At 39.5% G+C, this 27178-nt stretch overlaps 1 protein-coding gene across 1 annotated transcript; it reads right to left on the bottom strand.

Moving 5' to 3' along the window:
• Nucleotides 1–5744: 5744 nt before the first annotated feature.
• LOC147630385 (beta-amylase 1, chloroplastic-like) lies at nucleotides 5745–8822 on the bottom strand. The gene is made up of 4 exons (XM_086810247.1): nucleotides 8007–8822; nucleotides 7322–7532; nucleotides 7105–7215; nucleotides 5745–6977 (listed from the first exon to the last, which is right to left on the bottom strand). The coding sequence occupies exons 1-4, from the start codon at nucleotides 8672–8674 to the stop codon at nucleotides 6162–6164; spliced, it is 1806 nt and encodes a 601-aa protein (XP_086666373.1). The 5' UTR covers nucleotides 8675–8822; the 3' UTR covers nucleotides 5745–6161.
• Between the last annotated feature and the right edge of the window lie 18356 nt (nucleotides 8823–27178).

Below are 27178 nucleotides of genomic sequence, written 5' to 3'. Positions count from 1 at the left end.
ATCTAGTCTTCCACACCAATCATGAAGCCATCCTCTCATGTGTTTATGCAGCTGTATATCGGGGACCCTTGTATGTGGCATGTTGTCGGCCTCCACTGTTTGTTTTTAATTGGTTCGTAATGAAGGGGTGATTCCCAGGGTACTTACTCCTGGCAAACATGTGGGTGGTTGTTATTTGATTATTTATGGGTTGTCTATATCTTAAGACGATGTTGAGATTAATTGATGTGTTCAATTAATTGTTTAACTAACGTGGAAAGCGTCTGAGTATAGCAACGAGAAGTGTGAGGGTACCGATTGAGGTGTCGCACTGCATGAGATGTGCGAGAGTACCGATTGAGGTGTCGTATAGCTAGTGGATTAAGAGGTGGTGTGAAGATGATGATCATTTTTCTTTTGTATTAAACCTTTTGTACATGTTATTTTTTATTTAATAATCAGTGTGACGATCACCAATTTTGGTGTTGCACGAGTTTTTCTTGATTAGTATTCCATGTTCATAAGAACCTCTGAGCCATGCCTTTTGTGCCTCTGAGCCATGTTCGGACCTCTGAGTTTACCTTAAAGGTTATGCATCAACAATCTTGTTCTCTCGGGATTTTTCTTACGCAACTGAGGACAATTGCTTTCTCAAACAAGGACTGTAGGTATATATTTTATCATATTTTTGATAAATTAATAATCATACAAAAATATGTTTAATTTAATTTGTGCAGGATTCAACTTAATGGAATGTGCAAGTGGACACAAGATTAATGTATAGGTGTAAATGTGCACAAAGTCATTTTATGTAGCAAGGCCCACTAGCAATTTTATTTGGGCAAAGGTTTTTATATGTACAAACCTTAGGGATTTTGGTATGATTTAAAATATGTAAAGCAATACCCCAAAAGTGGAAAAAGCAAGCCCAATTTGTATGCTCATCTATTCTTAGCTCCTTGGGCTATTTTTATGAAATAAAAATCTCTAAATACTCAAGTTGTGGAAGTGGAGCTACACGACATGGGGGGAGAGATTGCACCCAATCTTGTCTTGATGGTGACGTTATTTTATTTCTTTTGCTTTGTGTTATGTTATGTTATTTGATTTCAATTTAATTCAAGTCTTTGTTTTAATTTTTGATGTATTTTATGAGTTTTTAATTATTTTTTCAAGAAGTACAAAAGGGTCCCGTGACAAAAATTCCATGTACCCATTCTATACCTAAGAATATACCCTTGCTTCTGCTCTACACCCATAAGAGTTTTCTTCCAATCAATCCTGATATGTTTGGAAGGGTCTCTACTAGAGCCTTTAATTCTAGAAAGCACCTCCTTGTTGCTTAATTCTAAAAAACACCTATGGACTTGGAGAAACAAACTGGATTTTACAGTGGCAGAACTATGTGGTGGTCCTCACTTTGGGCTTTAAATGCCCTATGTGGTGATAGCACTCTCTCTCTCTCTCTCTCTCTCTCTCTCTCTCTCTCTCTCTCTCTCTCTCTCTCTCACAGACCACCCAGATTTAACCCCCACTCAGACCACACAGATTTAACCCACACCAAGATTTAACCCCCACTCAGACCACACAGATTTAGATTAAAAATGACATACTCTTTGTTACATGTATTGTGTTTCATAGGCCTTCCACAGACATTAATATAAGTCTCTCTTGCGCTTAGCATATGGGAGGGGGCCAAAGCGTGCATGTGCAGGGGCGTTGGGTGATGTGGCAGCCAAAAAAGGAAAGCGTGCATATGCCGAACGGCTGGAGGAATTTAAGGAAAATTCCTCCATCCGACCAAGCTTCTCTCCCAGCCTCCACTCATCTTCGAGCGAGATTCAACACGCAACTGCCCTCCTTTCCCCTCTCCCGGCTCAGTCTTCTCCTCCTCGCACCTGCTATTTTCTGAGCACTTCCACACACGGCTGCACTACAGGTTAGTTTGCAATTTTTGATACAGTTCCCATTTTTACAATTTTCGATACAATTCCCATCCTAATGCATAAATACATTTTGTAATTTTTGTACATGTACATTTACACAAACACACGCACAAACACACATTAAAAAACAATAGGCCGATCATTCGGTGTTGATTTCTATCTACATGTTCAGGACCATAACGTGTAATGCAGGTGTGGTGTTGTGTGTGTGCAGTATATCTCACCATGAGCCATTTTAATGTTCGCATTCCCAAACGAGCAAGAGGCACAGCTATTAACCAAGACCAAAAACCTTTCTCATTGGGAGGATGAGAGTGTAGCGTGCACTCAATTGTACGAAAACAGTTCGTTCACAGCAATGTTAATTGAACCTTGGGAGGGGCTTACGAATGAGACACAATCCCAAATACAAGAGGAACGCTCTCCCATGTTAGGCACGAGTGGAAATGATACTCAAACACAATTACATGGTCAAGAGAGGGGGGAAAGAAAAACTAGTCACGTTACAAAAAGGCCTCGAGCCACCACCAGTCTCGTGTGGGATGAGGTTTCAACATCAACACTACTAAAACTATATGAGGAGAGATGGTCCCATGTTAGAAAGGGGAACTTGAGACCAAAAGACTGGGAGGAGGTGACAACTCAACTCAATAAGGAAACCGAGGGAGTGTATACAAGTGAACAAGTCCGAAATAGGCTTGACAAGTGAACAAGTCCGAAATAGGCTTGACACACTTAGAAAGAAATACAAAAAGGAGAAGGCACAAACATTTGAAACGGGAGGGGTGCGCTCTAATTGGGAGTACTTTGAGGTGGTTGACTCATTGTGGTCGACCACCCCGAGGTGTGTGGGAATACAGGGAGTGTTGATAGTGGGTCGCTTCATGTCGAGACTGTTGAGGTTGAGGGGGATGAAGAAGGTGCTAGTAATGTAGAGGCTGAGAGAGAACCAACCATGGAAAAGGGGAAGGGGGAGGGCATTCCTGGGGTGAAAGAGCAAAAGGTGAAGGAGCCTAAGCGTACATTGCTAGGCTCCATTTCTCGAGTGCTTGGGGATGGGATGAGGGGGATGTGTGACACAATTGAGAAGGTTGAGGTGAGTAGAAAAGAACATGAACATGAACGTGAGTTGGCAAGAATGCAGTTGAATGAGGAAACAAAGCGAATGGAGATGTACATGCGGTTCCAAACTAGACCTTGCCAAAGTGATGAGCCAAAGTGATGAAAAATTCAAAGGTGTTTTTTCCTTTCGAATGAGAGAGAGAGAGAGAGAGAGAGAGAGAGGATAAATTGTAAATGTTTTCTTTTATGGCCCTATGTAGGATGGATAATGACGAGCAAATTTGCATGTTGATTCTCTTCTCGCAGCACTTGACACAGTTTGTTCTTTGTAGGCATCATAAACCATCAGAGAGAGGGGTGGTTTTTAGTGTTTTTTTGACTTCCATGTGCATTATATATGCTTGCGCAGGCATGTTTATTTTAGTGGAGGAAGGCTTGTTGAGATGTGAACCGCGCCAATGGTGGTGCTTTCCTAGACAGGTGTCTTTTGGGAATGCAATTCACTCTTTCTTTTGGAGTGAGACGCGTCTCCAAAACCAGCATAAGTATGTGACTCACTATAGGATGTCCTATGAGGCATTCCATGACTTGAAAAGACTGGTAGAGCCTCATTTGCCTTGTTCACAAGAGGTTTTGACTATGAGAGACCCTATCCGAGCGGACTTAGCCCTTGCAATTGTTCTATGGCAACTTACACACGGACATTCAGCTATAGCAGTTTCTGAGCAGTTCGGTATAGGTGACTCTACCATTCGAAAGTACACGATGATTATTGTACATGTCTTATGCCATCCATACATCATGTCACAAAATCAATTAGTGGTCCCCATAGGTGAACGCTTAGTACGAATCATTTCTGATTTCGAAGCCATAACCACCTTGCCAAATATGTGTGGGGTTGTTGATGGTTCCCACATTAAACTTCAAAGGAAACCAAGAACTCGGTACTTTTCGGCACAATATGTGTGCTGATACATGGTTTTCACAGTCTCCTTTTGTTGCAAGGAATTGTAGATGCAAAGATTTTTTTTGGAATATTGTATGTAGTGCACCCAAGGGCACTCATGATTCCACGAACTTCAAAGGTTCATGACTGTATGGGAAACTTAAATCTTGTGAGTTTCTTGATAGATCTCTAGTGTTTGTTGGAGGCTTGCCTGTCAATCCATATTTGGTTGGGAGACTCAACGTACAAGCCAACTAGCTTTTTATTGAAAGCATTCAAGTCGAAATCTAGACAAGACCTTGCTAAAAAAAATGAGTTCGACAAGCTAATTTCCAAGGGGAGGGTGAAAGTGGAGAATGCTTTTGGAATCCTAAAGAACAGTTGGTGTATTTTAAGAGATTTGAATGTCGAACTACCTTTTGCACCATTTGTGGTAGTAGCTGTTGTGTCGTGCACAATTATGTTCAACTAAGAGGGGAGGTCGAACCTACTGATCAACGAGATCCGCACCCTAATGATGACGAGGCCCTTAGATAGAGGACTATGACCCGCCAACGGGCCATGGGTCGAATGTGCACCACATTGTTCAATGGCTATGTAAGGCGATCCAACGAGGTATACAAGACTTGTGTTTTGACAACTCTTAAGTGTTGCAATTTCGAATTTCTAAGTGGTGCAATTTACAACTTCTAAGTGCTGCAATCGCGATTTAGCAATGAAACTTGCAAGAATCTTGAGGACGTTGGACGTGTACATGTAGATCATTTTCGTTCTATTTGATGCTTTTTTTTTCATTCTTTTTTTTTTGTGCTTTTATTTGGTTTGTGCATGTATTTTGTTATGTGTGTGCTAGAGTTTGTGTTTGTTTGGCTAGGGATGTGTGTGTATAAAAAAATCTTATGTGTGTGTGCGTGTGGAGGAATGGGCACCCTCAATGTGATTTGGTTGTGAAGTCGGCTCTTATTCATGGTTATGATTCACCTCCCATGTGAATCTGCCTATGGAGGGCCGAGTTCGAATCCTGGGTAACTTTGACAGAGTGGACTCCCCCGTAGCATGCTTCTAAGCAACTACAAAAAAAAAAACAGCTCATAATTTTACAATGTGTGCTATTGCTCAATAGCATTTAATATATGTTGATGTCTTCATGTGCACTGGTAGGTTTTCTATTGATCATCCATATGGCGAGACATGGTGTGCTTTTGGTGACATACAAGTGCCTTCTTTCTTGCATTATTCCAGGGTCTTTCATAACATGCTATGTATTTTACCAATGTCCAACCTGCATGCATGTGTTGGCGCAAGCGGCAACTCTCCGACCAGCCCTTGATCAGGCTGCCTGACCTACCCAAACTATGTGCCAGCGAGCAGACATGTGCTCAAGATGGCCAACCGGTCAGAGAATATTCCTGAAATCACCCGGCCTATTTTCAGCCGGCCAGAGGTAGCCGATCGCCCCATGCCTATGTCATCATATCAATTCCTTTGCCAACATGATATAACTCCTAACCTCTTTGTAATCATGGTCTGGAAAGAGTTCGATGACTTTTGAAACACAATGATCAAGCGTACACCGAATAAACTATTTTTATAAAATGCTCAAGTCTATGCTTGTTAAATACCTAGAAGCCAGTTGCCAAGAGATGACCGTTTAGAATTAAGGTGAGTCCAAACTTTGAGAGAACATTGAAAAGAAAAGAAAAAAGAGATCTCAAAGATCAAATGACAAGTTTCAAATGACGAACTTCTGTAAGTCAGATGCTTAACCACAGTTGCTTAGTGCCAAAAAACAAGATACTGCCACAGCTCCATTACAAAAACTTTTGCTTTATATATATTATATACCTAGATGAATCCAAGAACATGCCCAAATTCACCTTTAGGAACGTGCATGTTATATACTCATGGTAGTCAACCCACAAGACTATATAACTATCAACTCCATTATGCATAGTATGGACTAGATACTACGACATCCCCACTATACATAGACAATTTATATGTATGTAGCTCTATTGTTTTGGCTTCATTCTTTTCTATCGTTCCCGCAAACTCCAAGATCACTAACTTTAGATCTTGAAAGAAAAAATATAAACATTTGAGTGCCTCCAGACGTAAAAGTTTTGGAGCACAATAATTTGCCTAAATTCGAAAATTCATCTGTCATTGATAATATACCCACACCACTGAAAACAGTGGAATTTCCTGTGCCCAACATGCCCCTCGGATCAATGGTGTGCTAGTGCAGCAGCAGCCTCTTGAATTAGAGGCCGAGTTGAATGCACAAAAGATTCACTCGCACGATGCTGCTCTTCCCACTCATTAGCAGATGCTCTGCCCTCCGCCATTTGCCTCACGAAAAGCACAAAGTTGCGCCAATTATCACTTTGGAAAAGAACCTCATTCATTCTCAGGAATGTAAATGCACACATAGGCTCGTGTTGCACACCTTGTGGATCATCGTATAGTGAGAGCCGAGAGTTTCTTATCACTTGCCTGTGAGCAGCTTCATCAAACCTAGGCAATGCATTCTCTCCTGCTACTGGTACCTTTGCCTGCCTTGCAGCCAATACAACTTGCCTGATTAGCTTCTCAGGAGAGCACATAGCCTCAGAGGGTTGCTCTATGTCTTTCATCTCAATGCAAGTGAAATTGAGAACCACACCATGCCTGCCAAACATCTGTGCAATGGGCAAATAGCCATCTCTGAGCCGAGTGTTGTAGTAGCCCGCAGTGAGCTCAGCAGCATGTGACCTTGTGCCATAATGCCAGTGTATGCCAGCTACTTTGCCAGAAATTTTCACTCCAGTGCACCTTAAGATACCTTCTGCTGAAGAGAGTATCCGCTCACCGTGAGCAAGCAGCATGTTTGAGTACCATTCCAAAAAGAACTTGCCATAAGGAGAGTTCCAACCACCATCTCTGCGGAAGAAGTCACTCTCCTCTGGCCAGTTGTTATATTGGGCGGCATCAGACGGCCCTCCATGACCCCACTGTGGCTTGCCTATACGTTCGGCTGCAGCCTTCAGGCTCGCCAGCATATACTGCCCACATCAACAAGAAAGAAAGTTAGCACGGGTCTATGAGTACAACACCCAACTTGTGCTTAAAATTGCCACAGCTAGGCCCACAAAGCACAAAATTCAGGCATCCCAAAGACCAACAGTTTACCTTATCATAGCACTGGAACTCTCCAATGCCAGGAAACCTCCAGGTCCCATTGCTCTCAGGATAAGATGGATACCTCAACTCGCCTGCAGGCCCCATACCAACTTGAATTTCCTGCACAGTGATTACTCTTATGGAATGAGAGCTTGAACTGAAGAGAAACATGCACCCAGACGAGTAAGCAGATACTCGTTTTAAAGATCTATGTCAAAAGATTTACCACTATTGTCTCGCCCAGTAAGTCCCGGAAGTTGTCCCTGAAGCTTCTCATGTAGTCCGAATAGACTTGCACAGGGCTTCTCCCTTTTAACACCGGGAGTGTGTCACAGCCCAAGGATAGATACTCATAATTTCTTCTTCTATGCCTGTCTGTAAACACCAAGTCCTGGTTTTGATCAACCTCCTCCACCACCCACCTGGGCAACGGTATACTGCAAAACCATGGACATGTCAGCAAAGCACTCTGAATGCCCAGCGCACATGCACATGCACATACACATACACATACACACACCTTTACACATGTACATATAAGTGAGAAGTCATGCTGACACATACAGATGCACATGCCTCCAAATAGATCACACATACAGGGTAGTTTCATATAGATACAGATACATGTGCATATTTACGTCTTGCATATGAATGTCAACATGAATCCCATATGTGTGCGCATATAAATATTAACATCAATCAAGTAAGTGCATATGCATAAGAACACCTACATAGCTCACACGAACAACAGTAGTGACATATACAAATGCATATGTAATACGTCTGTGTATGCCTAGATGCATGCCTGCATATGCATAAGCACGTCTACAAAAGTAAGTATGTCTACACAGACCTACACACATATTCAGATACAAGTTTTGTGTGTGGGGAGGGAGGGAAGAAGAGCTTACTGGCAAGAGTCTCCAACGTTGCCGCCACACTGATGGAAGGACATGACAGCCTGCACCTTGAGACCGTGCTTCTTGACCATGTGGATGAGCTCCTTGTAGGCCGCCCAGTTGTACTTGCCAGGCCCGTCTTTCTCCACGATGCCCCACCAAACATCCATCATCACACCCTCTACGCCGGCACTCTTGAGGGCCAAAAGGCTGGCATTCATGGCTCTCTTGCGAGACACTGTGTTGTTGAAGGAGACGCTGTCCAAGGGCAGCATCACAAACACGGGCACCCCGGCTTTGGGTCCTCTGCTGGCACTTGTGGCAGGGCAGGGGTGCTCTTTCACATAAGAATCTTGGCTTGCAAGGCCCCATCCCTCCTCCATCATGGAAGACAGCCCCGTTTGTGTGTCTAGGGCACTGCAGGGTGGAAAGGCGCCTTGCCTTCTCCACCAGTCCTCGCTGTAGCTTGAAGGACATGAGCTCATGAAGAAAGAGGGGGCATCGCTCTCTCTGCACTGCTGCTTCGATCCGCTATGGCCTGTGGGGGGCCTCCTCTGCGAGGAGACCACGCTTACTCTGGTGGTTTCCGGCTTGCTTCTACTTTCTGCGCACAGATCTCTGCTGGATCCTAGAAAGGTACTACTAGACAGACCGACTGGGTTGGAGACAGAAAACGCCATAGCCGCTGTGCAGAGTTGTCTCGCGACCAAGGTTTGATGGAAGAGCTATACAGGAAGCCTAGAGGGAAGAGGAAAGGCGAGAGATGTATATGCCTGAGAGAGAAGAAAGCAAGGTCGACAAATTGAACGATTTGGAGTAGAATTTGAAAGCAAATGGTGAGGCGGACGGAGATAATGGACGGAACAGAGGGAGAAAATGGACGGAATATGACGGAGGTAGTGGACGGGACGGGATGGTGGACGGAAGCTTTCAAAGGATAAGGAAGACGAGAAGGTTGTTGTGGGGGGTGTGGGGTCTCTATATATATATATATATAAAGGTTGCGTGTAATAAGAAAATGTTACTAGCTCGGTCACCAATGATCACATCCTGAGTTGATTTTCAATAGTATGTGTTGAACTTTTGGGGTACTTAAGACATAAACTTCAGACGGAATTTGAATATGCCCATCATAAAATACATTAAACATGCTAAAACCCTTGGTAATTAATTAGGGACACCCATCCAAATTGACAATTCGGGCTACCCTATTGCCCGCATCAAAAGGATAGCCTAACCACATATCCACAACTCAAGGTTAATTCATGAGTGACAAGGCTCAAAGAGCACATGTCTTGATGATCTTAACACACTTGGGCAGTGGAGATGGCTCATGGTGGACGAGCAAGATTGCATGTCAATCGCTTTACGCAATGAAAATGGCAACTTTGTCTTCCCTGGCAGTGTTTGTTGACTATGACGATCTTTAAACAACTTGGATGTTCAAGCTCAAGGAAAAAGTAAACTCAAAAGGAGTGGATGGCCTCAAGATTATCTTATGATTTTTACAAAAAAACAAAGGAACATATCATGTCATAAGAAAAAGCCTTTGTGCCTATTTTACCCCTTTTTCACTTTTTGACCTCTTGGGAGTCCCGTAATAAACTCAATAAAAACAATATGATTGCACCTAGGAGAAATATCAAGGGCCGCATAACCTCGATATTTCATGCACGTGAGATAGTAAGACTTGAATGTAATCTAAGAAGGGATGAATTGCTAGATTCACACTACCCCACCCCCGGGCCCCCTCTACCCCCCCAAAAAAATAACACCACCACCCCTCCTCCCAAGAAAGACAATTTCTTTGGTCTATCTTAGTTTAGGGCATAATAGAAACATTGATCAAATAATGGGACTTGGTGCGTGCTTTGAAAATGCATTGTGCCTATTTTATTATTTATATCCCCCTCTCCTCTTCTCCTCGTCGAGATTTACTTATCCTCTCTCATTTTTTCTTTTTAATTGCTTTACCTTTTCTCCCATTTGTGTTAACGAGCATGGTCATGCAATAAAGGGCTTAGACATTTGTGGAAAAGCATGGTATGCTTCCACATGATGAGGTGTAATTGTGTTCACCATATATTGCCATGCAAAATAATAAAAAAGTCTATGATGTAGATGGCTATGTCAAGGACTTGGATTTCTTGCACATATGTTGATTCAAATTACAAACAATGTTTGGAGAAAAGGATACCATGTCATTTTCTAGTAGAATTTATCTCAAAGAAATGCAATTGTGATTTTTCAAACTATTGGTCTATCGCTTGTGAAGATCTTGTCCTTAGAGAGTTAAGAATGGGTTCACATATAACATAGCTTCTCTATATTTAGGCATGCCAAAGCACTCCTCTGCAAGCTTTTTAGAGCATCACTAGGAAACCCTTATCACTTGGTAGAATGAGTGGTCCAGTTCCTGCTTGAACACATTAAGAGGAGAATGCCACACTAAAGGGGCAACTTTATGAACGGCAGAACTATCTCAAAACAATCCAAGTTTGGCAATTAAGGGCCCATATACATTAAAAGGCTCTTACAAGGGTGTAAGATAAGATGAAGGAAAACCACCAAAATGGGTTCACAACATTCAAAAAAGTGGTCTAGGATGATTTGCAAAAGTAAATTAAGTTTGAAATTGCAATCTTAATATAAATTGAGCTAGTCAAAGGCTCTTCAAATTTGTGTGGATAGTTTACCTACTGAATGGTACAAAGATGGAGACAAGGAGGGATACTTACTTGACCAATTGCATAAAGCCGTTTAAATGATTTATTAGCCTATGTTTGACAAGGTTATCATGCAGTAATCACTCACCACACCATATCCAACAAGATTGAGGTTCTAAACTTCATTGGACAAAGCTATGGATTACAATGGAATTCAACCTAATGCAACTTAAAGCAAAAGAACTCAAAATTAACCATGGTTTAAGCAGCTTGCAAAGAAGGTAAGTGGGCAGTCTATAATGGGGTAGAACCGTCATTGAGGATTTCTACAAAACCAAACTAGCTTGCAAAGAGGGTAGTCTATCATGGGATAGAACCTCATTGAGGATTCCTACAAAACTAAACAAAACCCAATCCAAAACTATATTTCTTTTAGTTGAGATGAATGTATCAAATGCTTTAATTTCTTTTTTTCTTATTGGACCACAAATTTGGCTCAAGGCCTTTATGATCTTCACATTGTGCATTTGGTCTCATAGGCCAATTCCCAAACATTTTTACATCTAGGAGATAGTCACCATAGTTTTTCATACCAAACAATTTTCAAGATAGGAGGATAAGGTTTCAAGGATAAGTCTCTCTCTCTCTCTCTCTCTCTCTCTCTCTCTCTCTCTCTCTCTCTCTCTCTCTCATTCTTTCTTCTTTGGTCTCTCTCAAGGTGTGGAGGTAGTTGAGTGTGTTGCATTCACTGTAGCCGTTCATCCAAACTTGCTAGACGACGACACTAAGTCCAACATGCTCCTTGAGCTCCTCCTAGCTTGCATGCTATAGAGAGTGAGTTAAACAAGCCTTATTTTGAGGTTTTTTTCTTCTATAATTCAAGAGATTGTTCTGTTCATATGAGAAAGAAGTAAGAAAAAATTTTGAGTTTTAATTGTTTTACAACGATAAGAAATCCCCCTACCACTCCTTCAAACAAGCTAACCACATATCTACTAGAGAAAATTGTATACCTAAAAGGCAAGGTTTGCAAACTCAAAGATCAAGTCACAACCTTGGGAAATAAACCAAGTGTGGCACTAGAGACCCAAGAAATCATCACTAAGATGAGAGAAGAGATAAAGCAAGATTCATAGGAGATAGTTAGTAGCATTTAAATAGTGTCCAAGAAGATTTGAAAGAACAGATGAAGTTAGAAGTCATAGCCAAAGTTAAGCAAAATGAACCAAGATAGTTAAGGACCCTTCAAATCCATGTGAGTGTGTTATGGATGGAGTTAAGGAGGGATGCTTAGATGAATAACTATGTGAACTCCAACTAGGAACTAGTATGTGCTAAAGTTTCATGTGAAGGAAATCATGCAATACCAGTTATCGTACCAAATATGATAAGATTGGTGTTTTAAAATAGTTAAGCAAATTGAAAGACACTAAGGTATGGATCACAAAGGAATGAACCTTATGCAACTCAAGTAGAAGAATTTAGAATCAAATAAAGTTAGAGCAGCTTGGAAAGAAGAGATAAGTGGGTAGTTTATCATGATGATAGAGCTCTCAATGATGATTTTGGCTAGTCCAAACCAAAACTAAAATAAAAAGTAAGCTTAGATGTTCTATAGTAAAGGTGACTATACTTATTGTGGATCTACCTAGTTGATTAATTGGATATGTATCTCTTTTTCTCCTCTCTCTCTCTCTCTCTCTCTCTGTGCAAAGTAGTAAAATAATTAATGGTAGTGATAAAGAATGACACTAACATGATAGAAATGGTTAGTTGCACTGGCAATGTGCAGATATGCATAATTGATTATTATGTTAGCTAATTGCGATACCGACATCTTTATTCCACCTTTGGTACAAATGTAAAACCATTTGTGAATATAGATCCTAGCATGTGCTTATTAGATGCCAATTTATGCCCTTGCTTTTAATGACCTTCACTCAGTTTGTTACTAAGCTCACTCACTAATACACAAGTGAGGGTAAAGCTTTGATGTGCATGCCTATGTAAGACCTTAGAATTCCATGCAAACCAGGCTCTAGCTCTACCCAAAGTAGCATAATCAAGTCCATATTGAACTATCTTCCCCATTAGGCAACTCCAATGTTCATTGTTATGAATGAAAGAATAGAAGCAGTAAGCATGAGCTATCTCATGTTCTTTACATGTATCCTCTTCCTATTCACTTTTGTATGCTCATTATGTTAAGATTTTCTTATACATCAGCATCCCTTCTCCTTCAACAATAGCCTGACATTGCTTCTATTGCATGCCTATAGTGTCACATGAAGCTTTATATGCAGTTATTGCTAGTGTGACAAATTCACATGTTTGTAAATCACCTCAACAGTGGTGATTAATTGAGAACAACCCCACATCCATCATGCACAAGTTTTGAGTAGCATAATTGAATTCCACCCTCAATTCCCTCACAAAAACTATAACTCCTACAACGACTATCATTTTCAAGTTTAAGCAGGAGCTTTTTCTGTATAATCCAACTATGATCTCTAAGGGAGAAGGGCATCTCTTGGATGAAAAGGGTCCAATTGGTAGAAAACCCAAGATGGATAATGTTCTATCTTGAAGGCATTTATAGATCTGGTCTCTAAGGGAGAAGGACCTCTCTTGGACAAGAAGAGTCCAACAGGCAGAAAACCCAAGATGGATAATGTTCTATCTTTAAGGTATTTATAGATCTGGTCTCTAAGGGAGAAGGACCTCTCTTAGACAAGAAGGGTCCAACAGGAAAAAAAAACCCAAGATGGATGACGTTCTATCTTGAAGGCAGCAAAAAACCAAAGTCTTTAGAAGGAATAGAGAATGCTCTCAGAAGCCATCATGTCAGCAAGTTCATTAATCTTAGGTATACTCAATACCCCTGTCTCCTTGGGGCAAGTGCATATATCCCTTCACCAAATATGTTTTTTGCACATTGCATCTAAATTGCATTTAAACTCTAGGCTAGGATGAGGAAAACTTTGAGGCCCATTTGCATTCCTCCATCTATTTGATGGGATCCGATGAAGGGTCATCAATCCACAAAAATAAGGTGGAGGAAAAATCATTGTTAAAAAGTGCCATTTGTTCTCTGCTATTGCCAGCGAGATACCTTTAATCAATCCGCTTCTAGAAGAGCTCTTCAAGTGAGTAAAGTTAGTGTTCGTTGGTTGATCCTTCACCATGGAGCCTTGGAGGCCAAAAAGGGATCTTCTTAGGGGTCTTTTTCTAGATGCGTAGGCACCAAAAAGGCCTTTAGAAAAAAAAAAACAAGACAAAAAGGTCGCGCAAGAGAAAGAAATATCCGGCTGGGTGTGACGACACGTAGGACGATCAACATGGTGGGGTGAGCTAAAGGGGACATGATGACTCATTGATGATCCAGCCACGTCAGTCCAATAATTGGCTGTCAATAAAGATCCCAAAGAGCTTTTTGAAAAATTACTGAAATTCTAGTGGACTGCGTGAAAGCCCCAAGGATAGCTGCAGCCTTTTCTCCACGCTGGCAGCTTGACGCATAGCCACACACTTTTTACAGGCAGCAACACCCAACATCCTATCGGCATGTGGTCGCTACTCATCCACGTGGCAAGTAACCATGCTCTTGGGAGTCTTCCAACCATATGGAGCCCTTTCACTACCCTACTTTACTTTTAAAGTGGTTCGTTCCTTAATAAATAATAATTTTAAAAAAATGTATTTTGACACTCAAAAAAAATATCTTTAAAATGTGGTCTACCTTTTCAAACTCAAAACTCCATGGAATCTGATATGCCCCAGAGGCTTATCCCAGACACTCAACCTTACCCATATCCTTTTCACTATGGGTTGATCGTTGACCAGTGTTCGGGAAACATTTTTGAGTGAACTCAACATGAACCCTTCTCACTAAGTTGAAGAGGAAAAGGCAAATTGAACAAGCATTTTCTTATCCAATTACTGCTATTTTTTGAAAAATTGGAGGTGGCATTTTTCCTTCTCCTCTCAAGATGAGCTAATTTTTCAAAAATTGAGCACACCCCAGGATAAAGTGAACCCATCTTTTCCCAAAACCTGGGTTGAAGAGGAAATTATAATTTGGAACAAGCATTGTCTTCATACCTTTCCATCTATATAACTAAAATTAGGTGGTATTTTTTCTTCTCCTTGAGAAGAATTTCTCAAAGACTTAAACAAGTTCTAGGCTAATTCAAACCTTCCTTTCCCCCGAACCCTAGCCCCAAGAGCCTCAAGGTGAAATAGATTGTTTGTAGTTAATAAATGATTACATAGTATTTTCACTGGTTGAAAATGAAGAAAAGAAGGTGAAATAGATTGTTTATAGTTAATAAATGATCACATAGTATTTTCACTGGTTGAAAATCAAGAAAACAAGCCAAGAAATTTCCTAGCCCTTATTGTACATGGCCAATTTCTACACTTTAACTATTTGCCAAAAAGAAAATTTCAATTGTTGTTTTGGAGAGGAATTAAGTCGATAAAGATGAAATGGCCAACCATTTGTGTGTTTGTGAGCTCAAGACATAGGCTTAGCTTAGTGCTAGCTTGCCAACCATGCCTTGTGTGGACATGAGCCTAAACAATGAAATTTCATACATTTTAGGTCTAAAACCAACATTTTCTACACATTTCATACATTTTAGGTATCAAACCAACATTTACTATACATTATCATAGTGAAAATGGATCAATCAAATATGGCATCCTTATTTTGATTGGTTGGTAAAAAGGCTTTATTGAGTAACCTATGAGTCCCACCTTTGCATTTTCATTCATAAGACATATCATTGATGATCATTCATGATATAGAAATTTTTTATTCAGAATTGGGGGTCAAAAATACCCTTATTCCTCTCTTGTAAATTGTTCGACACATTAAAGAACTTGTGCATTGTAGATATATATGCAAGGAAATTGCATTTCATTCAATTATGTAAAAGGAATTTGAATTACAAATGATCGTATATTAAGGATATGCTAGATTTAGAGTATTTATTTTTGCATTCTAAGGGCACTTGTGTTGAGAGTTTAAGCGCCAAGCTTATCTCTTCTGAAAGAAAAGACAACCATCATGACATGAGTAAGGTTATTGTCTCTAAGCTTGATCCAAATCTCAGAGAAATTAGGGCCATTCTCATAAGACTCTCTCATAGGACTCATGTTAAAATTACAGCAATGTGATGAGCTATGGTGGATCAAATGCTATTCTCATTAGGCCAATGCCTCAATTTATAGAGTTTACATCCAAGCATCTAATCCCACTGATTTCTCCTTGATTCACTCCACCTCTTTTGCTTGATTCTCTCCACCTCTCCTAGAATATCTCCACACCTCCCAATAGATTCTTCTCACCTTTTCACAGGTTCTCTCACATTTACACATTCTCTTTCACAGGTTCTCTCACATTTACACATTCTCTTTTACAGCCTCTAGCCAAGGGCTTGTTCCCGCACACACCCCATTCACTTGTATATTTCAACACCTCCCCTCAAGTGAATACTCCTAGCACACCTGGACCCTATACCAAGTTTCCCTCTTACTTGATAGTCCGCGACCAGTGTCTAGCACACCTCCCCTCAAGTGAACAATCACACCAGTGTCTAGCACACCTCCCCTCAAGTGAACAATCTTAGCACACCTGGACCCTATAACAAGTTTCTCTCTTACTTGATAGTCCGCGACCAGTGCCTCATGTCCCTAAACTCAAAGTCCTTGACACACTCTCTCTCTCTCTATCTGTCCAAGGCTACTACAAGTGCCCGCACAGGTTACATTGGGTTGTGGGGTCTCTCTCTCTCTCTCAGAAAAGATGATCCGACTCCTCTTCCTTAGGAGCCTCCACCATGAAGTTTGCCGATGTCGTTGCTTCTCCACTGGGTTTGCTGTAGTAGCACTCTCTTGCCATGTGTCCTGGCTTTCCACAGTTGTGGCAAGTGAAGGTCCTTCCTCCTACTCTGCCTCTTCCTCGTCCTCGTCCTCGAGAGAATCCTCCTCGGGTGAAGAATGCTTTTTCTTCTCCTGCTGTTGAGTCAAGCCATTTCTTCTCTTTGCCTCTGCTCTCTTGCTCTAGTAGAGCTCCTTCTATCTCGTGTAGCTTCAATTCAGGTACATTCTTTAGTGTTGCTACAATATTTTCATATTCACCTTTGTCCACACTCTTCAGAAGCACTGCTAGTGCCTCATCATCTTCTACCTTTTTGCCAATAGTTGCAAGTTGTTGCTTAATACTTTTATATCTGTTCAAGTGTGTGATTAAAGGTTCACTTTCCTTCATATCCAATTTGTAGAATTGCATTAACATATTTATCTTTGAATTTTTAGCTTGTGTGCCAAATAATTTATTGAGTTCATCCCATGCATCTTTTGCCCATTGTATCCCTGTGATGTGATGAATGATTTCATCATTTAAACTGAGTGCAATGAGTCCCAATGCTTTTTCATTCCTGCTCTTCCACTCATTTTCCTCTCTCACCTCTGGGCATTCATCTCTTCCCTCAACTAGCCCCCACAGATTTTTCCTTATGAGCAGATACATGGTTTTTGTCTGCCATGTGTAAAACTGTTCCCCATTAAATTTGGCTATTTCTTGTGCTGTACTCATGATGATGTGAAGGGGGTCTTACCTCTTGATCCAATTTCAAGATTCAAGGGCAGTGTCTACCCTTTTACAACTCAATCTGGTGTTTAAGAGATGATTACAGATTTATCAGCATAAAATCACCAGAAATTACATTAAATCAAGAGTAACCAATTTGTACGGAATGGTTGGAGTATCAAACCATCTCCGAATTGAAATTTAAAGTTATAGGGATCTGTGTCAGATACCTAATGGTTAATTTGAATCCTCAATTGCACCAAAATATAGTGATTAGCACTGATTAATCACTAATTAGCAAATTCATTATCTGTTTTGTGTGCAAAAAATAGAGTATGCAGGGAGCCCAGATCTGAGGCCTTACAGTTCAAATGAGCTCAAATCCTTTCAAGGCCATCAATAGCAATTATTCTAGTAGACGATTAAGCCAAGAAACACAAGATTTGACCAAACATTGAATGCTTATTCTCTGTTTTACCAAAGTCACCTGTAGATTTGATGAAGAGCTTGGATCTCACTGTAGACTTGATCAAATCAAATTCTGACTTCACCAGCTTGTAGAGCATGCTTGAAAATCCGTGGGGCTAAGAGGAATTAGATCAATTTGATTTGGAGTAGACAAGATCTGTAATTTCTTCAAAAAAAACTACGCTGGAAAAAATGCGATTTGCTCCTGAATGCATCAACAGTTTGATGATCTTCTTGCATAGGCTGGAGCCCAATGGTTATGGCTAGCTAGGACTGAAAGGTTTTGAGCTAATGTTGTGCGTACAAGGAGAGGGAGCTCCTCCACTGGCTGGGGGTACAGAAAGCCTCTTGAAAATAACTAAAAATTTAATTATTTCTTAATTATCTATTAATCCTAATTAACTAGATAATGGGCTCATAAACTCAATGGATTCTAGGCTAGGCTCTGATACCATGTTAAAATTACAGCAATGTGATGAGCTATGGTGGATTAAATGCTAGAATCAATATCATTAACAAAGTAATTAGATGATAATTAAGATGTGATTAGTGAGCAATTAAGATGTGATTAGTGAGTAATGAAGATATGATTAGTGAGCAATTAAGATGTGATTAGTGAGCAATTAACTAATAGCTTAATGTAGGCATGGATAATCAAAAACCAACAAATTCTCATTAGGCCAATGCCTCAATTTATAGAGTTTACATCCAGGCATCTAATCCCACTGATTTCTCCTTGATTCACTCCACCTCTTTTGCTTGATTCTCTCCACCTCTCCCAGAATATCTCTACACCTCCTAAATCTTCTCATGCTACCCTTTATTCTCTCCCAGTAGATTCTTCTCACCTTTTCACAGGTTCTCTCACATTTACACATTCTCTTTTACAGCCTCTAGCCAAGCGCTTGTTCCTACACACACCCTATTCACTTGTATATTTCAACAACTCAAGGGTTCACTCTCAATTACAAAGATGTTGTAGATGCTAGGACATCTACTTAAAGCGTTTGCCACAATGTTTTCCTTCCCTGGTTGATATTGGATCATGGGTTGGAAACTTTGGATAAATGAAGCCCATTTGATATGGCGGTCAAAAATCAAAGGTTAGGTCAACAAATCCTTATCATATGGTCTATATTTCTTTTTGCTGGTTTAAGCTTATGACTCTCATAGGCAATGGGATGTCCATCTTACATGAGAATAACACCAAAACCTTGTCCACTTGCATTAGTAACTACCACAAATAATGGTCGTTGAAAATCTGGTAGTGGAAGAACTGGTGAATGAGTCATAGCTTTCTTAAGCTCAAAAAAGGAATGGTTATGTCTACTAGTCCAGTCAAAGTGTCTATAGCTTTCTTAAGAAGTCGGTTAAAGGATGTGTAATATATCCAAAATTTCTAACAAACTTCCTATAGTAGTAACACAAGCCAAGAAAAGATCAAAGTTCGTGAATATCACATGGTTTGGGCCATTTAAAAATACTTTCGATCTTTTTAGGGTCTACTCGAATACCACCAACATATATAATATGTCCTAAGTATTTAATTTCCTCTTGAAGAAATTGATCTTATCATGATTGACATAAAGTTTATTCTCTCCAAGAAATGAGAACACTTTTTCCAAATGTTGTTCGTACTCTTAACTGTTCTTACTGAGATGAAAACTAAGATATCATCAAAAAACACCACAACAAAATTTTGATGTTTCAAGAATATTCTATTCATCATTCTGTTGAAAGTAGTTAGGACATTAGTTAAACCAAATGACATAACTAAGAACTCATAGTGAAATGAGAAAACACAAACCTCAAGACGTGTGCCAATAGAAAAATACAAACACGAGAGAACACCAGATTGGGTCCCAACTGCCCCCCAAAAGCATCCCCACTTGAGTATTTTTATAGTATTTTATTCCATCAAAAATAGATTACATGGCTATTTTTAGCCCAAGCTTGCTCTACAAGCTTTCTTTTTTTACAAGAATTGGATAATAAAATATTTCAAAAATCTCACTCCCATGACAGTCCTCTCGGTTTACAAGACAACCGTCCTCGGTTGGTTGTAACTATCAGCACACACAAGTGATCAAACACATTAATCGTTCCCATATCGAATTCGCTCACAATGTCATTACATATTTAAGTGGATTCACTCCCACATTAGATTCACTCTCAATAATTCATTGAATTCACTCCCAATATCCTCACATGCATCGCACGTGATTTAGAGTTAATTGGATTCACTCTCAAACTCACAGAACCTTTGTACGCATCACACGTGTCTTAGAGTTGGTTGAATTCACTCACAATCAAACTCCCATAATCTTTACATGCATCACGTATGTCTTAGAGTTGATCAGATTCACTCACAATCAAACTCCTACAATCTTTACATGTGTCACACATGTCTTACAGTTGATCAGATTCACTCACAATCAAACTCCTACATTGGATTCACTCACAATGTTTTCATACGCGTCACACGTATTCACAAAGTATACCATACGTCTTACACGTGTCATAGCTAGTTGGATTCACTCACAACCAACTAGGGTCACCCTCTAAAGAATCAGATTCACTCTCGATTCTTATACCACACTGGATTAACCCTCATCAAGAATTAGTTTCAGAAGAGTTGATCGGATTCACTCACAATCAAACTCACACATTTCTTACATGCATCACACATTTCACAATTAATTGGATTCACTCACAACGAACACTCAATTTGTGATAAGTTATCCATCACAAATAAATATCACTAAGTATTCATCATAGACATATAAAAGAGACAGTGTATCATGAACTTCTATGTGTAATAAATTATAGTGTCCCATACCACCAGAAATTATCCTACACAAATCTAGAGATAAGTATACATTCGAATACTTCAGACATGATTAATCTTGTGTCCCATACCACAAGACTAATTCATAGTGAAAATTTCATAAAGTATAGTTCAAGACATAAGTGCCAGTTCCCCCAAGAAATTCTACTTTTGATGCATAAGAACTCTCCTTGAAATTTTGCAAAAAGTCTTAAATAAATTTATTGTAAAGATAAACAAATGAATATGTTACCCTAAGAGTTGGAGTAGTCATCGTGGTAGTCTTGTTCTTCATCACCATCGAGCTCAAGTGAATTAACAAATATTAAATAAAATTTGATGACGTAAAAATAAAATCCAAAAGTAAGAGAGTCTTACCTTGATGTATTATTGGCTACAAAATCAAAAGGTTAAGAGAAGTAGAGAATTTAAAACAATTTGAGAATAATCAAAAACTTAATTATTGGGTGAAGATGAAGACTTATCGTGTGCAAGTTGAGATGATAATTGTTGAAAACTCAACATGGCTCCATGGTAGAGATCATTGGTATAACCTACACATCATGCTTACACCACACATTGTTAACAACATGCGTACACTCATGTATAAACTCAAAACTATTATCTTCATAATTACGGCATAAATTGCATAAAAAGATTCCTATTCATACTTTGTTGATAATTCAAGGAAAATAAAAGGAAAACAAATTTCTATTTTGCATGATGATAGTAGTTCTCATGATTTCATTTTCAAAAAGGCATTAAAAGCACTTAACCTAGATGCATCGCACTCTAGCTATAAAGTGAAAGTTGCATTTCAAGGAGCTAAGTATAATTGCACTAAAGAGGCTAAGAATCTAGAATTGGAAATGAACTCATTGAAAGAAAAGAGAACATTTTTATTGCAAGGTGTTGATTTCATATTAGGAATGGAGACATAAACATAACCCTCAAATTTATTATGACACCCATACAATATGGTTAATGAAAGATGATAAAGAAATTTGTCTTCAATATTACAATAAGGGTGATTTAGTTTCTCTTTTAACTTATACTCAAGCTAAAAGAGCTATAGTTTAAAAGTATTAATGGTAATAGCCATATGTGAAACAAAGGAGAGCAATAGAGAGCCTGAGAGGGCAACAGGCCGGGCTTGAGTCCTCTCGCCAGCGGTCGACGATGAGGTAAAGGTCCCGTAGGGTTTTGCCCAGCATGTAGAGGCTGGAAGGCCAAATTCTAGATTATCGGCAGCATAAAGGAAAAGAATAAGAGAGCCGGTTTGACTTGTATGGAATTGATTCACGAATAAACTTTTTTTTTATAAATCTTATCCTTGGAATTATTGTACTGTGGAAAAAGGCTGTTTTAATAAACCTTGTGAAAAGAACCTTAATTAAGGAACATGTTTATTTATGTCAAACAGTGTGGTAGGATTAATTAGAAAACAAATTGACGTGTGAGTAGGGTAGAAAGTGGGAGGATGGAATGCCCCGACGGCACCATCCTACGGACGGCGGGTGGACCCGATTAGTCGGGTAGCTTTCCAACAAATGAAGTGAAAGCCCTACGTTAGATTAATAGGTTCTCGGGCAATTCTATTCTAGAAGACTAGGCCAGCGGCTGTGCCTTGCATGGATGAGGAAAAAAGCGTTGTCTCTAGGAATGAAGACTAGTAGTTACCCAAATTATGATCAATTACCCTATGGATAATTTGACTTTTAGAAGACCACACTCCCCTTGCGGGATAGGACTAGGTCTTACCTACAAATCGTATCCTTGAATCTTTACATGGTCAAGGTGTCAACGAGTAGGAAATTTTCTCCAAGCTAAGACTTAGTAGACTATCTTAAGTGTTTTCCCTATTTTGGAAGGGGAAAACCTTACAAATGGTATCAGAGCCAATCTTAGTTCCTAGGATTTGTTTTTCAAAGGTTAACTATCAAGGGATTAAAACAAGTGATTGTTTATCATATGAGGACGAATCAATCATCTCTACTGGTGGCCACTAGAAGTGATTTGAATATCCTCACATGTTGAGACAATCATCCTATGAAATTGTGCTTGTATCTTGGGGGTGCACACACAAGATATTTGTACATTAAATTTGAGAAATAAGATTGGGGAGGAAATCTTTTGAGGAAAAACATAGGGTGATCGAATTAAGAAATCAGTGAACTGAATGACTAGATGGATTGACCGAAACTTTGTTTAGAGAAATTTTCAGGATATATCTCATTAATTTTCATATTATAAATTATTAAGATTATAACTCCATTAAGGTTTGAATAGTTGACGTGTGAATGCCATCTATTGGATGCTTTACACTAGGACAATCATCCAAGATCTTGAACCCATCTAAGACAGAGGATCATGCTCTTAGATGTGTTAATCCCAAGATACTAGATGTGTAATTTTCAAAAAACTAATCATCTTTGGCGTGTTAATCCTGATAATCTTTGGATGTGTCAATCCCAAGGCACCAAATGTGTAATTCTCAAAAAATGAAGATCTCAGATGTATTAATCCTGAGTGCCTTTAGATGTGGTGCTATGATAAGTATTTGATAGTTTTGAACTTTTCATGGATACAATGAAAGAAGCAAGTTCACCCTTGCTCGTCTAAAAATCGTAGCCAAATTAGTTGAAAGCACTGTTGTTAATCTAACCATTGGAACCAGAATCAGTAATGGGATGCCATGAAAGTACACCTTCGTGAAAGGTTTTGTCCTCTAGGATTTTGAGAGGATAAAATGAATGAATTTTCGGAGCTAACCCAAGAAAAGAAGACCTAGAAGAAGAATACCACCAAAATCTTGCTAAAACTTCTCCTATTAGCTCCAGAGATGGATGAGGTAACTCTTCTCCATCGATTCATTTGGAAGCTTAATCTACCATTGAATAACCTCGTTAAGAATGCAAAACTATCCTCTATTTCAGAAGCCATAATTATAGCCAGAGACTATGATAAAGGTTTTTTATATAGAAAGTGTCGAGAAGGACATGAGTCCTTCCATGTTAATCAAGAAGAGGTCCTCCCATGTTAATCGAGAAGGACATGAGTCCTTCCATGTTAATCAAGAAGAGGTCCCCTAAGTGATAGGAGGTCGTATTTAGAGTACTTTTACATATTTAGAGTCCATGCATACTAAAAATACGGAAAAGCAACGTGTTTCTAAAGATGGCATGTTTGCAGCTATATATAGATGTTTTTGCCTATTCTACCTGCACTGGCTTGTAGACTAGATGCCTTCTGGTTCTTTTGATTGGTTATATGATCATATTCTGAGTTTTTATCAGAGAGTTATGACTGAAACAATTCGCTGGTTCTGTCAAGGTCTCTACACAGAGAAACTGTAAGAATGCAACTAGTAGCCACAAGGTGATTCTAGACCTTGAGATGCATGTATCCCTTCATTATTATCTAATCTCTTGGAAAAGAAAGCTAGATTACTATGACCTTTATGAGGAAGAGACTACTACTCCATAGCTTTTCTTTTAAAGAAAGAATAGTATGCCATAGCCTTGGCAGAGAAGGCTACTTTACCACCATAGACCTTCGAAAGAGAGAAAAGTCAGAGTACGAGTAAAAGAAGATAAAGCTTGGGGATGATCGGATAATTTCAATCGTAAGAGAAGGTATTAGAAGACTCTCTATTCTCATATATCAAGTTCTGAAACTCTTATTAACAAACAAGGCAACGATAAATAATAAATTTCTATAAGGTATGTATATATATTATTTTTCAATTATATATCATTCTTAAGGGTTGAGGTATGGCCCCGGCTTCTCTATTAATTGTTAATAGTGATCTATTTGATTGATTTACTAGTTAAAGTTTGTATTCTTTTAAACAACATATGCCTTAATAAAGAATGTCTTATCTCCCAATCTCAAGTTGAAATGCTAAAATCTTTGTGAAAAGGATTGTTTTCTTAAGAAGGTAACATGGATTCTAGTCCTATGGTTTAGTTGAGTAAATGGATTGTTATCTTTGTTAAATTAAGGTACAGGCACAACTTCTCCCTACCTTGACACTGCCCCGTTCTTATGCTTGTGTAGCAGGACGGCGGAGATGTTAGTAAGGCCCGGAGTCTGCCCATGGTATCCCTCATACCATTGGGAGAATGAGGTTCACCGATTGAGGCGAGTAATTGTGATGCTGCCTAGTTCTGAGGGCCCAGGCTAGTGCGGTGAATTAGCCCACCCTAGTGCATAGACATCCCTCGAGCAGGAGGATCGAGCGACGGAGCCTGAGAGGGTGACAGGCCAGCTTGAGTCCTCGCCAACGGCGACGGACGATGAGGTGTTTGGTCCTGTAGGGTTTTGCCCAGCATGTAGAGGCTGGAAGGCCGAATTCTAGATCATCGTCTCGACAGTATAAAGGAAAAGAATAAGAGAGCCGGTTTGGCCCGGTTTGGCTTGTATGGAATTGATTCACATATAAACGTTTTTTTTATAAATATTGTCCTTTGGTATTATTGTACTATGGAAAAAGGTTGTTTTAACAAACCTTGTGAAAAGAGCCTTAATTAAGGAATATGTTTATTTATGTCAAACAGTGTGGTAGGATTAATTAGAAAACAAATTGATGTGTGAGTAGGGTGGAAAGTGGGAGGATGGAATGCCCCAACGGCACCATCCTACGGACGGGTGGACTCAATTAGTCGGGTAGCTTTCCAACAGATTAAGTGAAAGCCCTATGCTAGATAAATAGATTCTCGGGCAATTCTATTCTAGAAGACTAGGCCAGCGGGCTGTGCCTTGCATGGATGAGGAAAAAAACGTTGTCTCTAGGAATCAAGACTAGTAGTTGCCCAAATTATGATCAATTACCTATAGGTAATTTGACTTTTAGAAGACCACGCTCCCCCTGTGGGATAGGACTAGATCTTACCTACAAGTCGTATCCTTGAATCTTTACATGGTCAAGGTGTCGAGTAGGAAATGTTCTCTAAGCTAAGACTTAGTAGACTATCTTAAGTGTTTCCCCTATTTTGGAAGGGGAGAACCTTACAGAATCGTTGTCGTCATCTTCAACCATGTTAACACAAGCCACAAGTGCAGAGTTTTTTTTTTCTCTAGACATTCTGGTGTAATGTGCCCCCCCTTGTGACATTTGTAACACCTTTCTTCAGCTTTGCCATTTGAGAGTTTATTGTTATTATCTTTTCGAACATCTCCTTTAGCTACATATTTACCCTTATACATCCTAGATTTATTAAAATTTCTCGTAGGAAAAGATGGTTAAAAGACTTTGCATAAGAATTTTCTTGCATTCTAGAATCTCTAGAAGTAAAAATTTTACGTTCAGAATTGAGAGCAAGATCCATAGTAGAGCTGAGATTACAAGGATGAAACATATTAACATCTGCTCTAATAGTAGGCTTGAGATCGGTAATAAATTCTCATCTTTACTCTCTTTCTTTGACCTTCTCGATCACTTGAACCTGCAATAGAATATCCTAGAATTTATCGATATAAGCTTAGACATTCTCTTTCTCCACTTGGCGTAAAGTATCCCATCATGTTGGCAAGCTTTAGCCTTGTATTACAAAGGAAAAAAATGTTTCTTTAAAAGTTTCTGGAATTCCTTCCATGTAGTAGGTCGATGCTTACCCTACTTAATCACATTCCACCATAAAGCAACACTTTTAATTAAATGATTGCAAGCACATTTAATCTTATCTTTTTAAAATAATTTTTCGCCTAAAAAATAATCATCTAAACTAATTGAGCCATTCAATAAGCACTCAAGCGTCTTTCTTCCCATCATAGTTCTATAAAGTGAATGCCTTTCGGCTAATCCATGAGTCTTTCAGACACGTAATGTCACCTTAACAGTGCACCTAACATGATGACTTTCCTCTTCATTAGAATTGAAAAAATCACATTTGCACTTAGAACACTTAATACGATGCTCCAACTCATGCCTATGATCACGCTCATTTGCTATTTTCTCTTGAAGTGCAACACTTTGCTCTTGTATTGTGAGTTGTGCAAGCAAATTGGCCATTTTGTGTAAAGAGATAAATAAATAAAGAGAGTGATAATAAATTGGCAGTTAATTAAAGAAAGTTGTCACGTAGCCTATAATGGCATGTGTGAGTTTCCCGTTAGCGGCAATAGAGCTCGATCGAACACGGAGTCCATACGCCGGAGTACGTGTGTGGCGAGTGTGTCTGGGGTTCAAGAGTGAGGTGCTCGAGTTAAAGGAATGTGGGCGGTCAGGCTAGTGTGGGCTGGGCAAGTAGGCTATTATATAAGCACGACAATGTGGACACTTATCCACATTCTTCTATGGTTGGGTGGTAACTAGAGCTCTTAGCCCTCTTTGGCTATGGGGGTGACTACGGTGATGTAACATTGGTATCAAAGCCCATTCGATTCATCGTCACTCTCTCTCTCTCTCTCTCTCCTTCGCACGTGACCGACGTCCAAAAGGGATAAGGAGAATTTTAATTTATTTTCTATCTCTTTGAAATGGTTCTCTTTCTCTAGTTTTTTATTCTCTGTAGCATGTGTGTGTGTCTGTGGGTGAAAGGGGGTTTGTTTCTCTTACGCCATAGTTCAATATGGTGTGTAAATGAGGGAGAGAAAGAGATGATTGCTAAGGGATGATGCATTCATT

This window comes from Cibotium barometz, chromosome 16 (assembly GCF_041138505.1).
Source record: "Cibotium barometz isolate CiBa-2024 chromosome 16, ASM4113850v1, whole genome shotgun sequence".
NCBI classification, from domain to species: Eukaryota; Viridiplantae; Streptophyta; class Polypodiopsida; order Cyatheales; family Cibotiaceae; genus Cibotium; species Cibotium barometz.
Note: the sequence above shows the minus strand (reverse complement) of the source record. Positions and strands in the feature narration are given on the sequence as shown.

Excerpts from the sequence above, each read along its gene's own strand:
- LOC147630385 (XM_086810247.1), bottom strand. The coding sequence starts at position 8,674 with ATGGCGTTTTCTGTCTCCAACCCAGTCGGTCTGTCTAGTAGTACCTTT. Across the intron at positions 7,533-8,006 it reads AACGTTGGAGACTCTTGCCA|TATACCGTTGCCCAGGTGGG; the intron begins GTAAGCTCTTCT and ends ATGGTTTTGCAG. Across the intron at positions 6,978-7,104 it reads AGTTCCAGTGCTATGATAAG|TATATGCTGGCGAGCCTGAA; the intron begins GTAAACTGTTGG and ends TGATGTGGGCAG.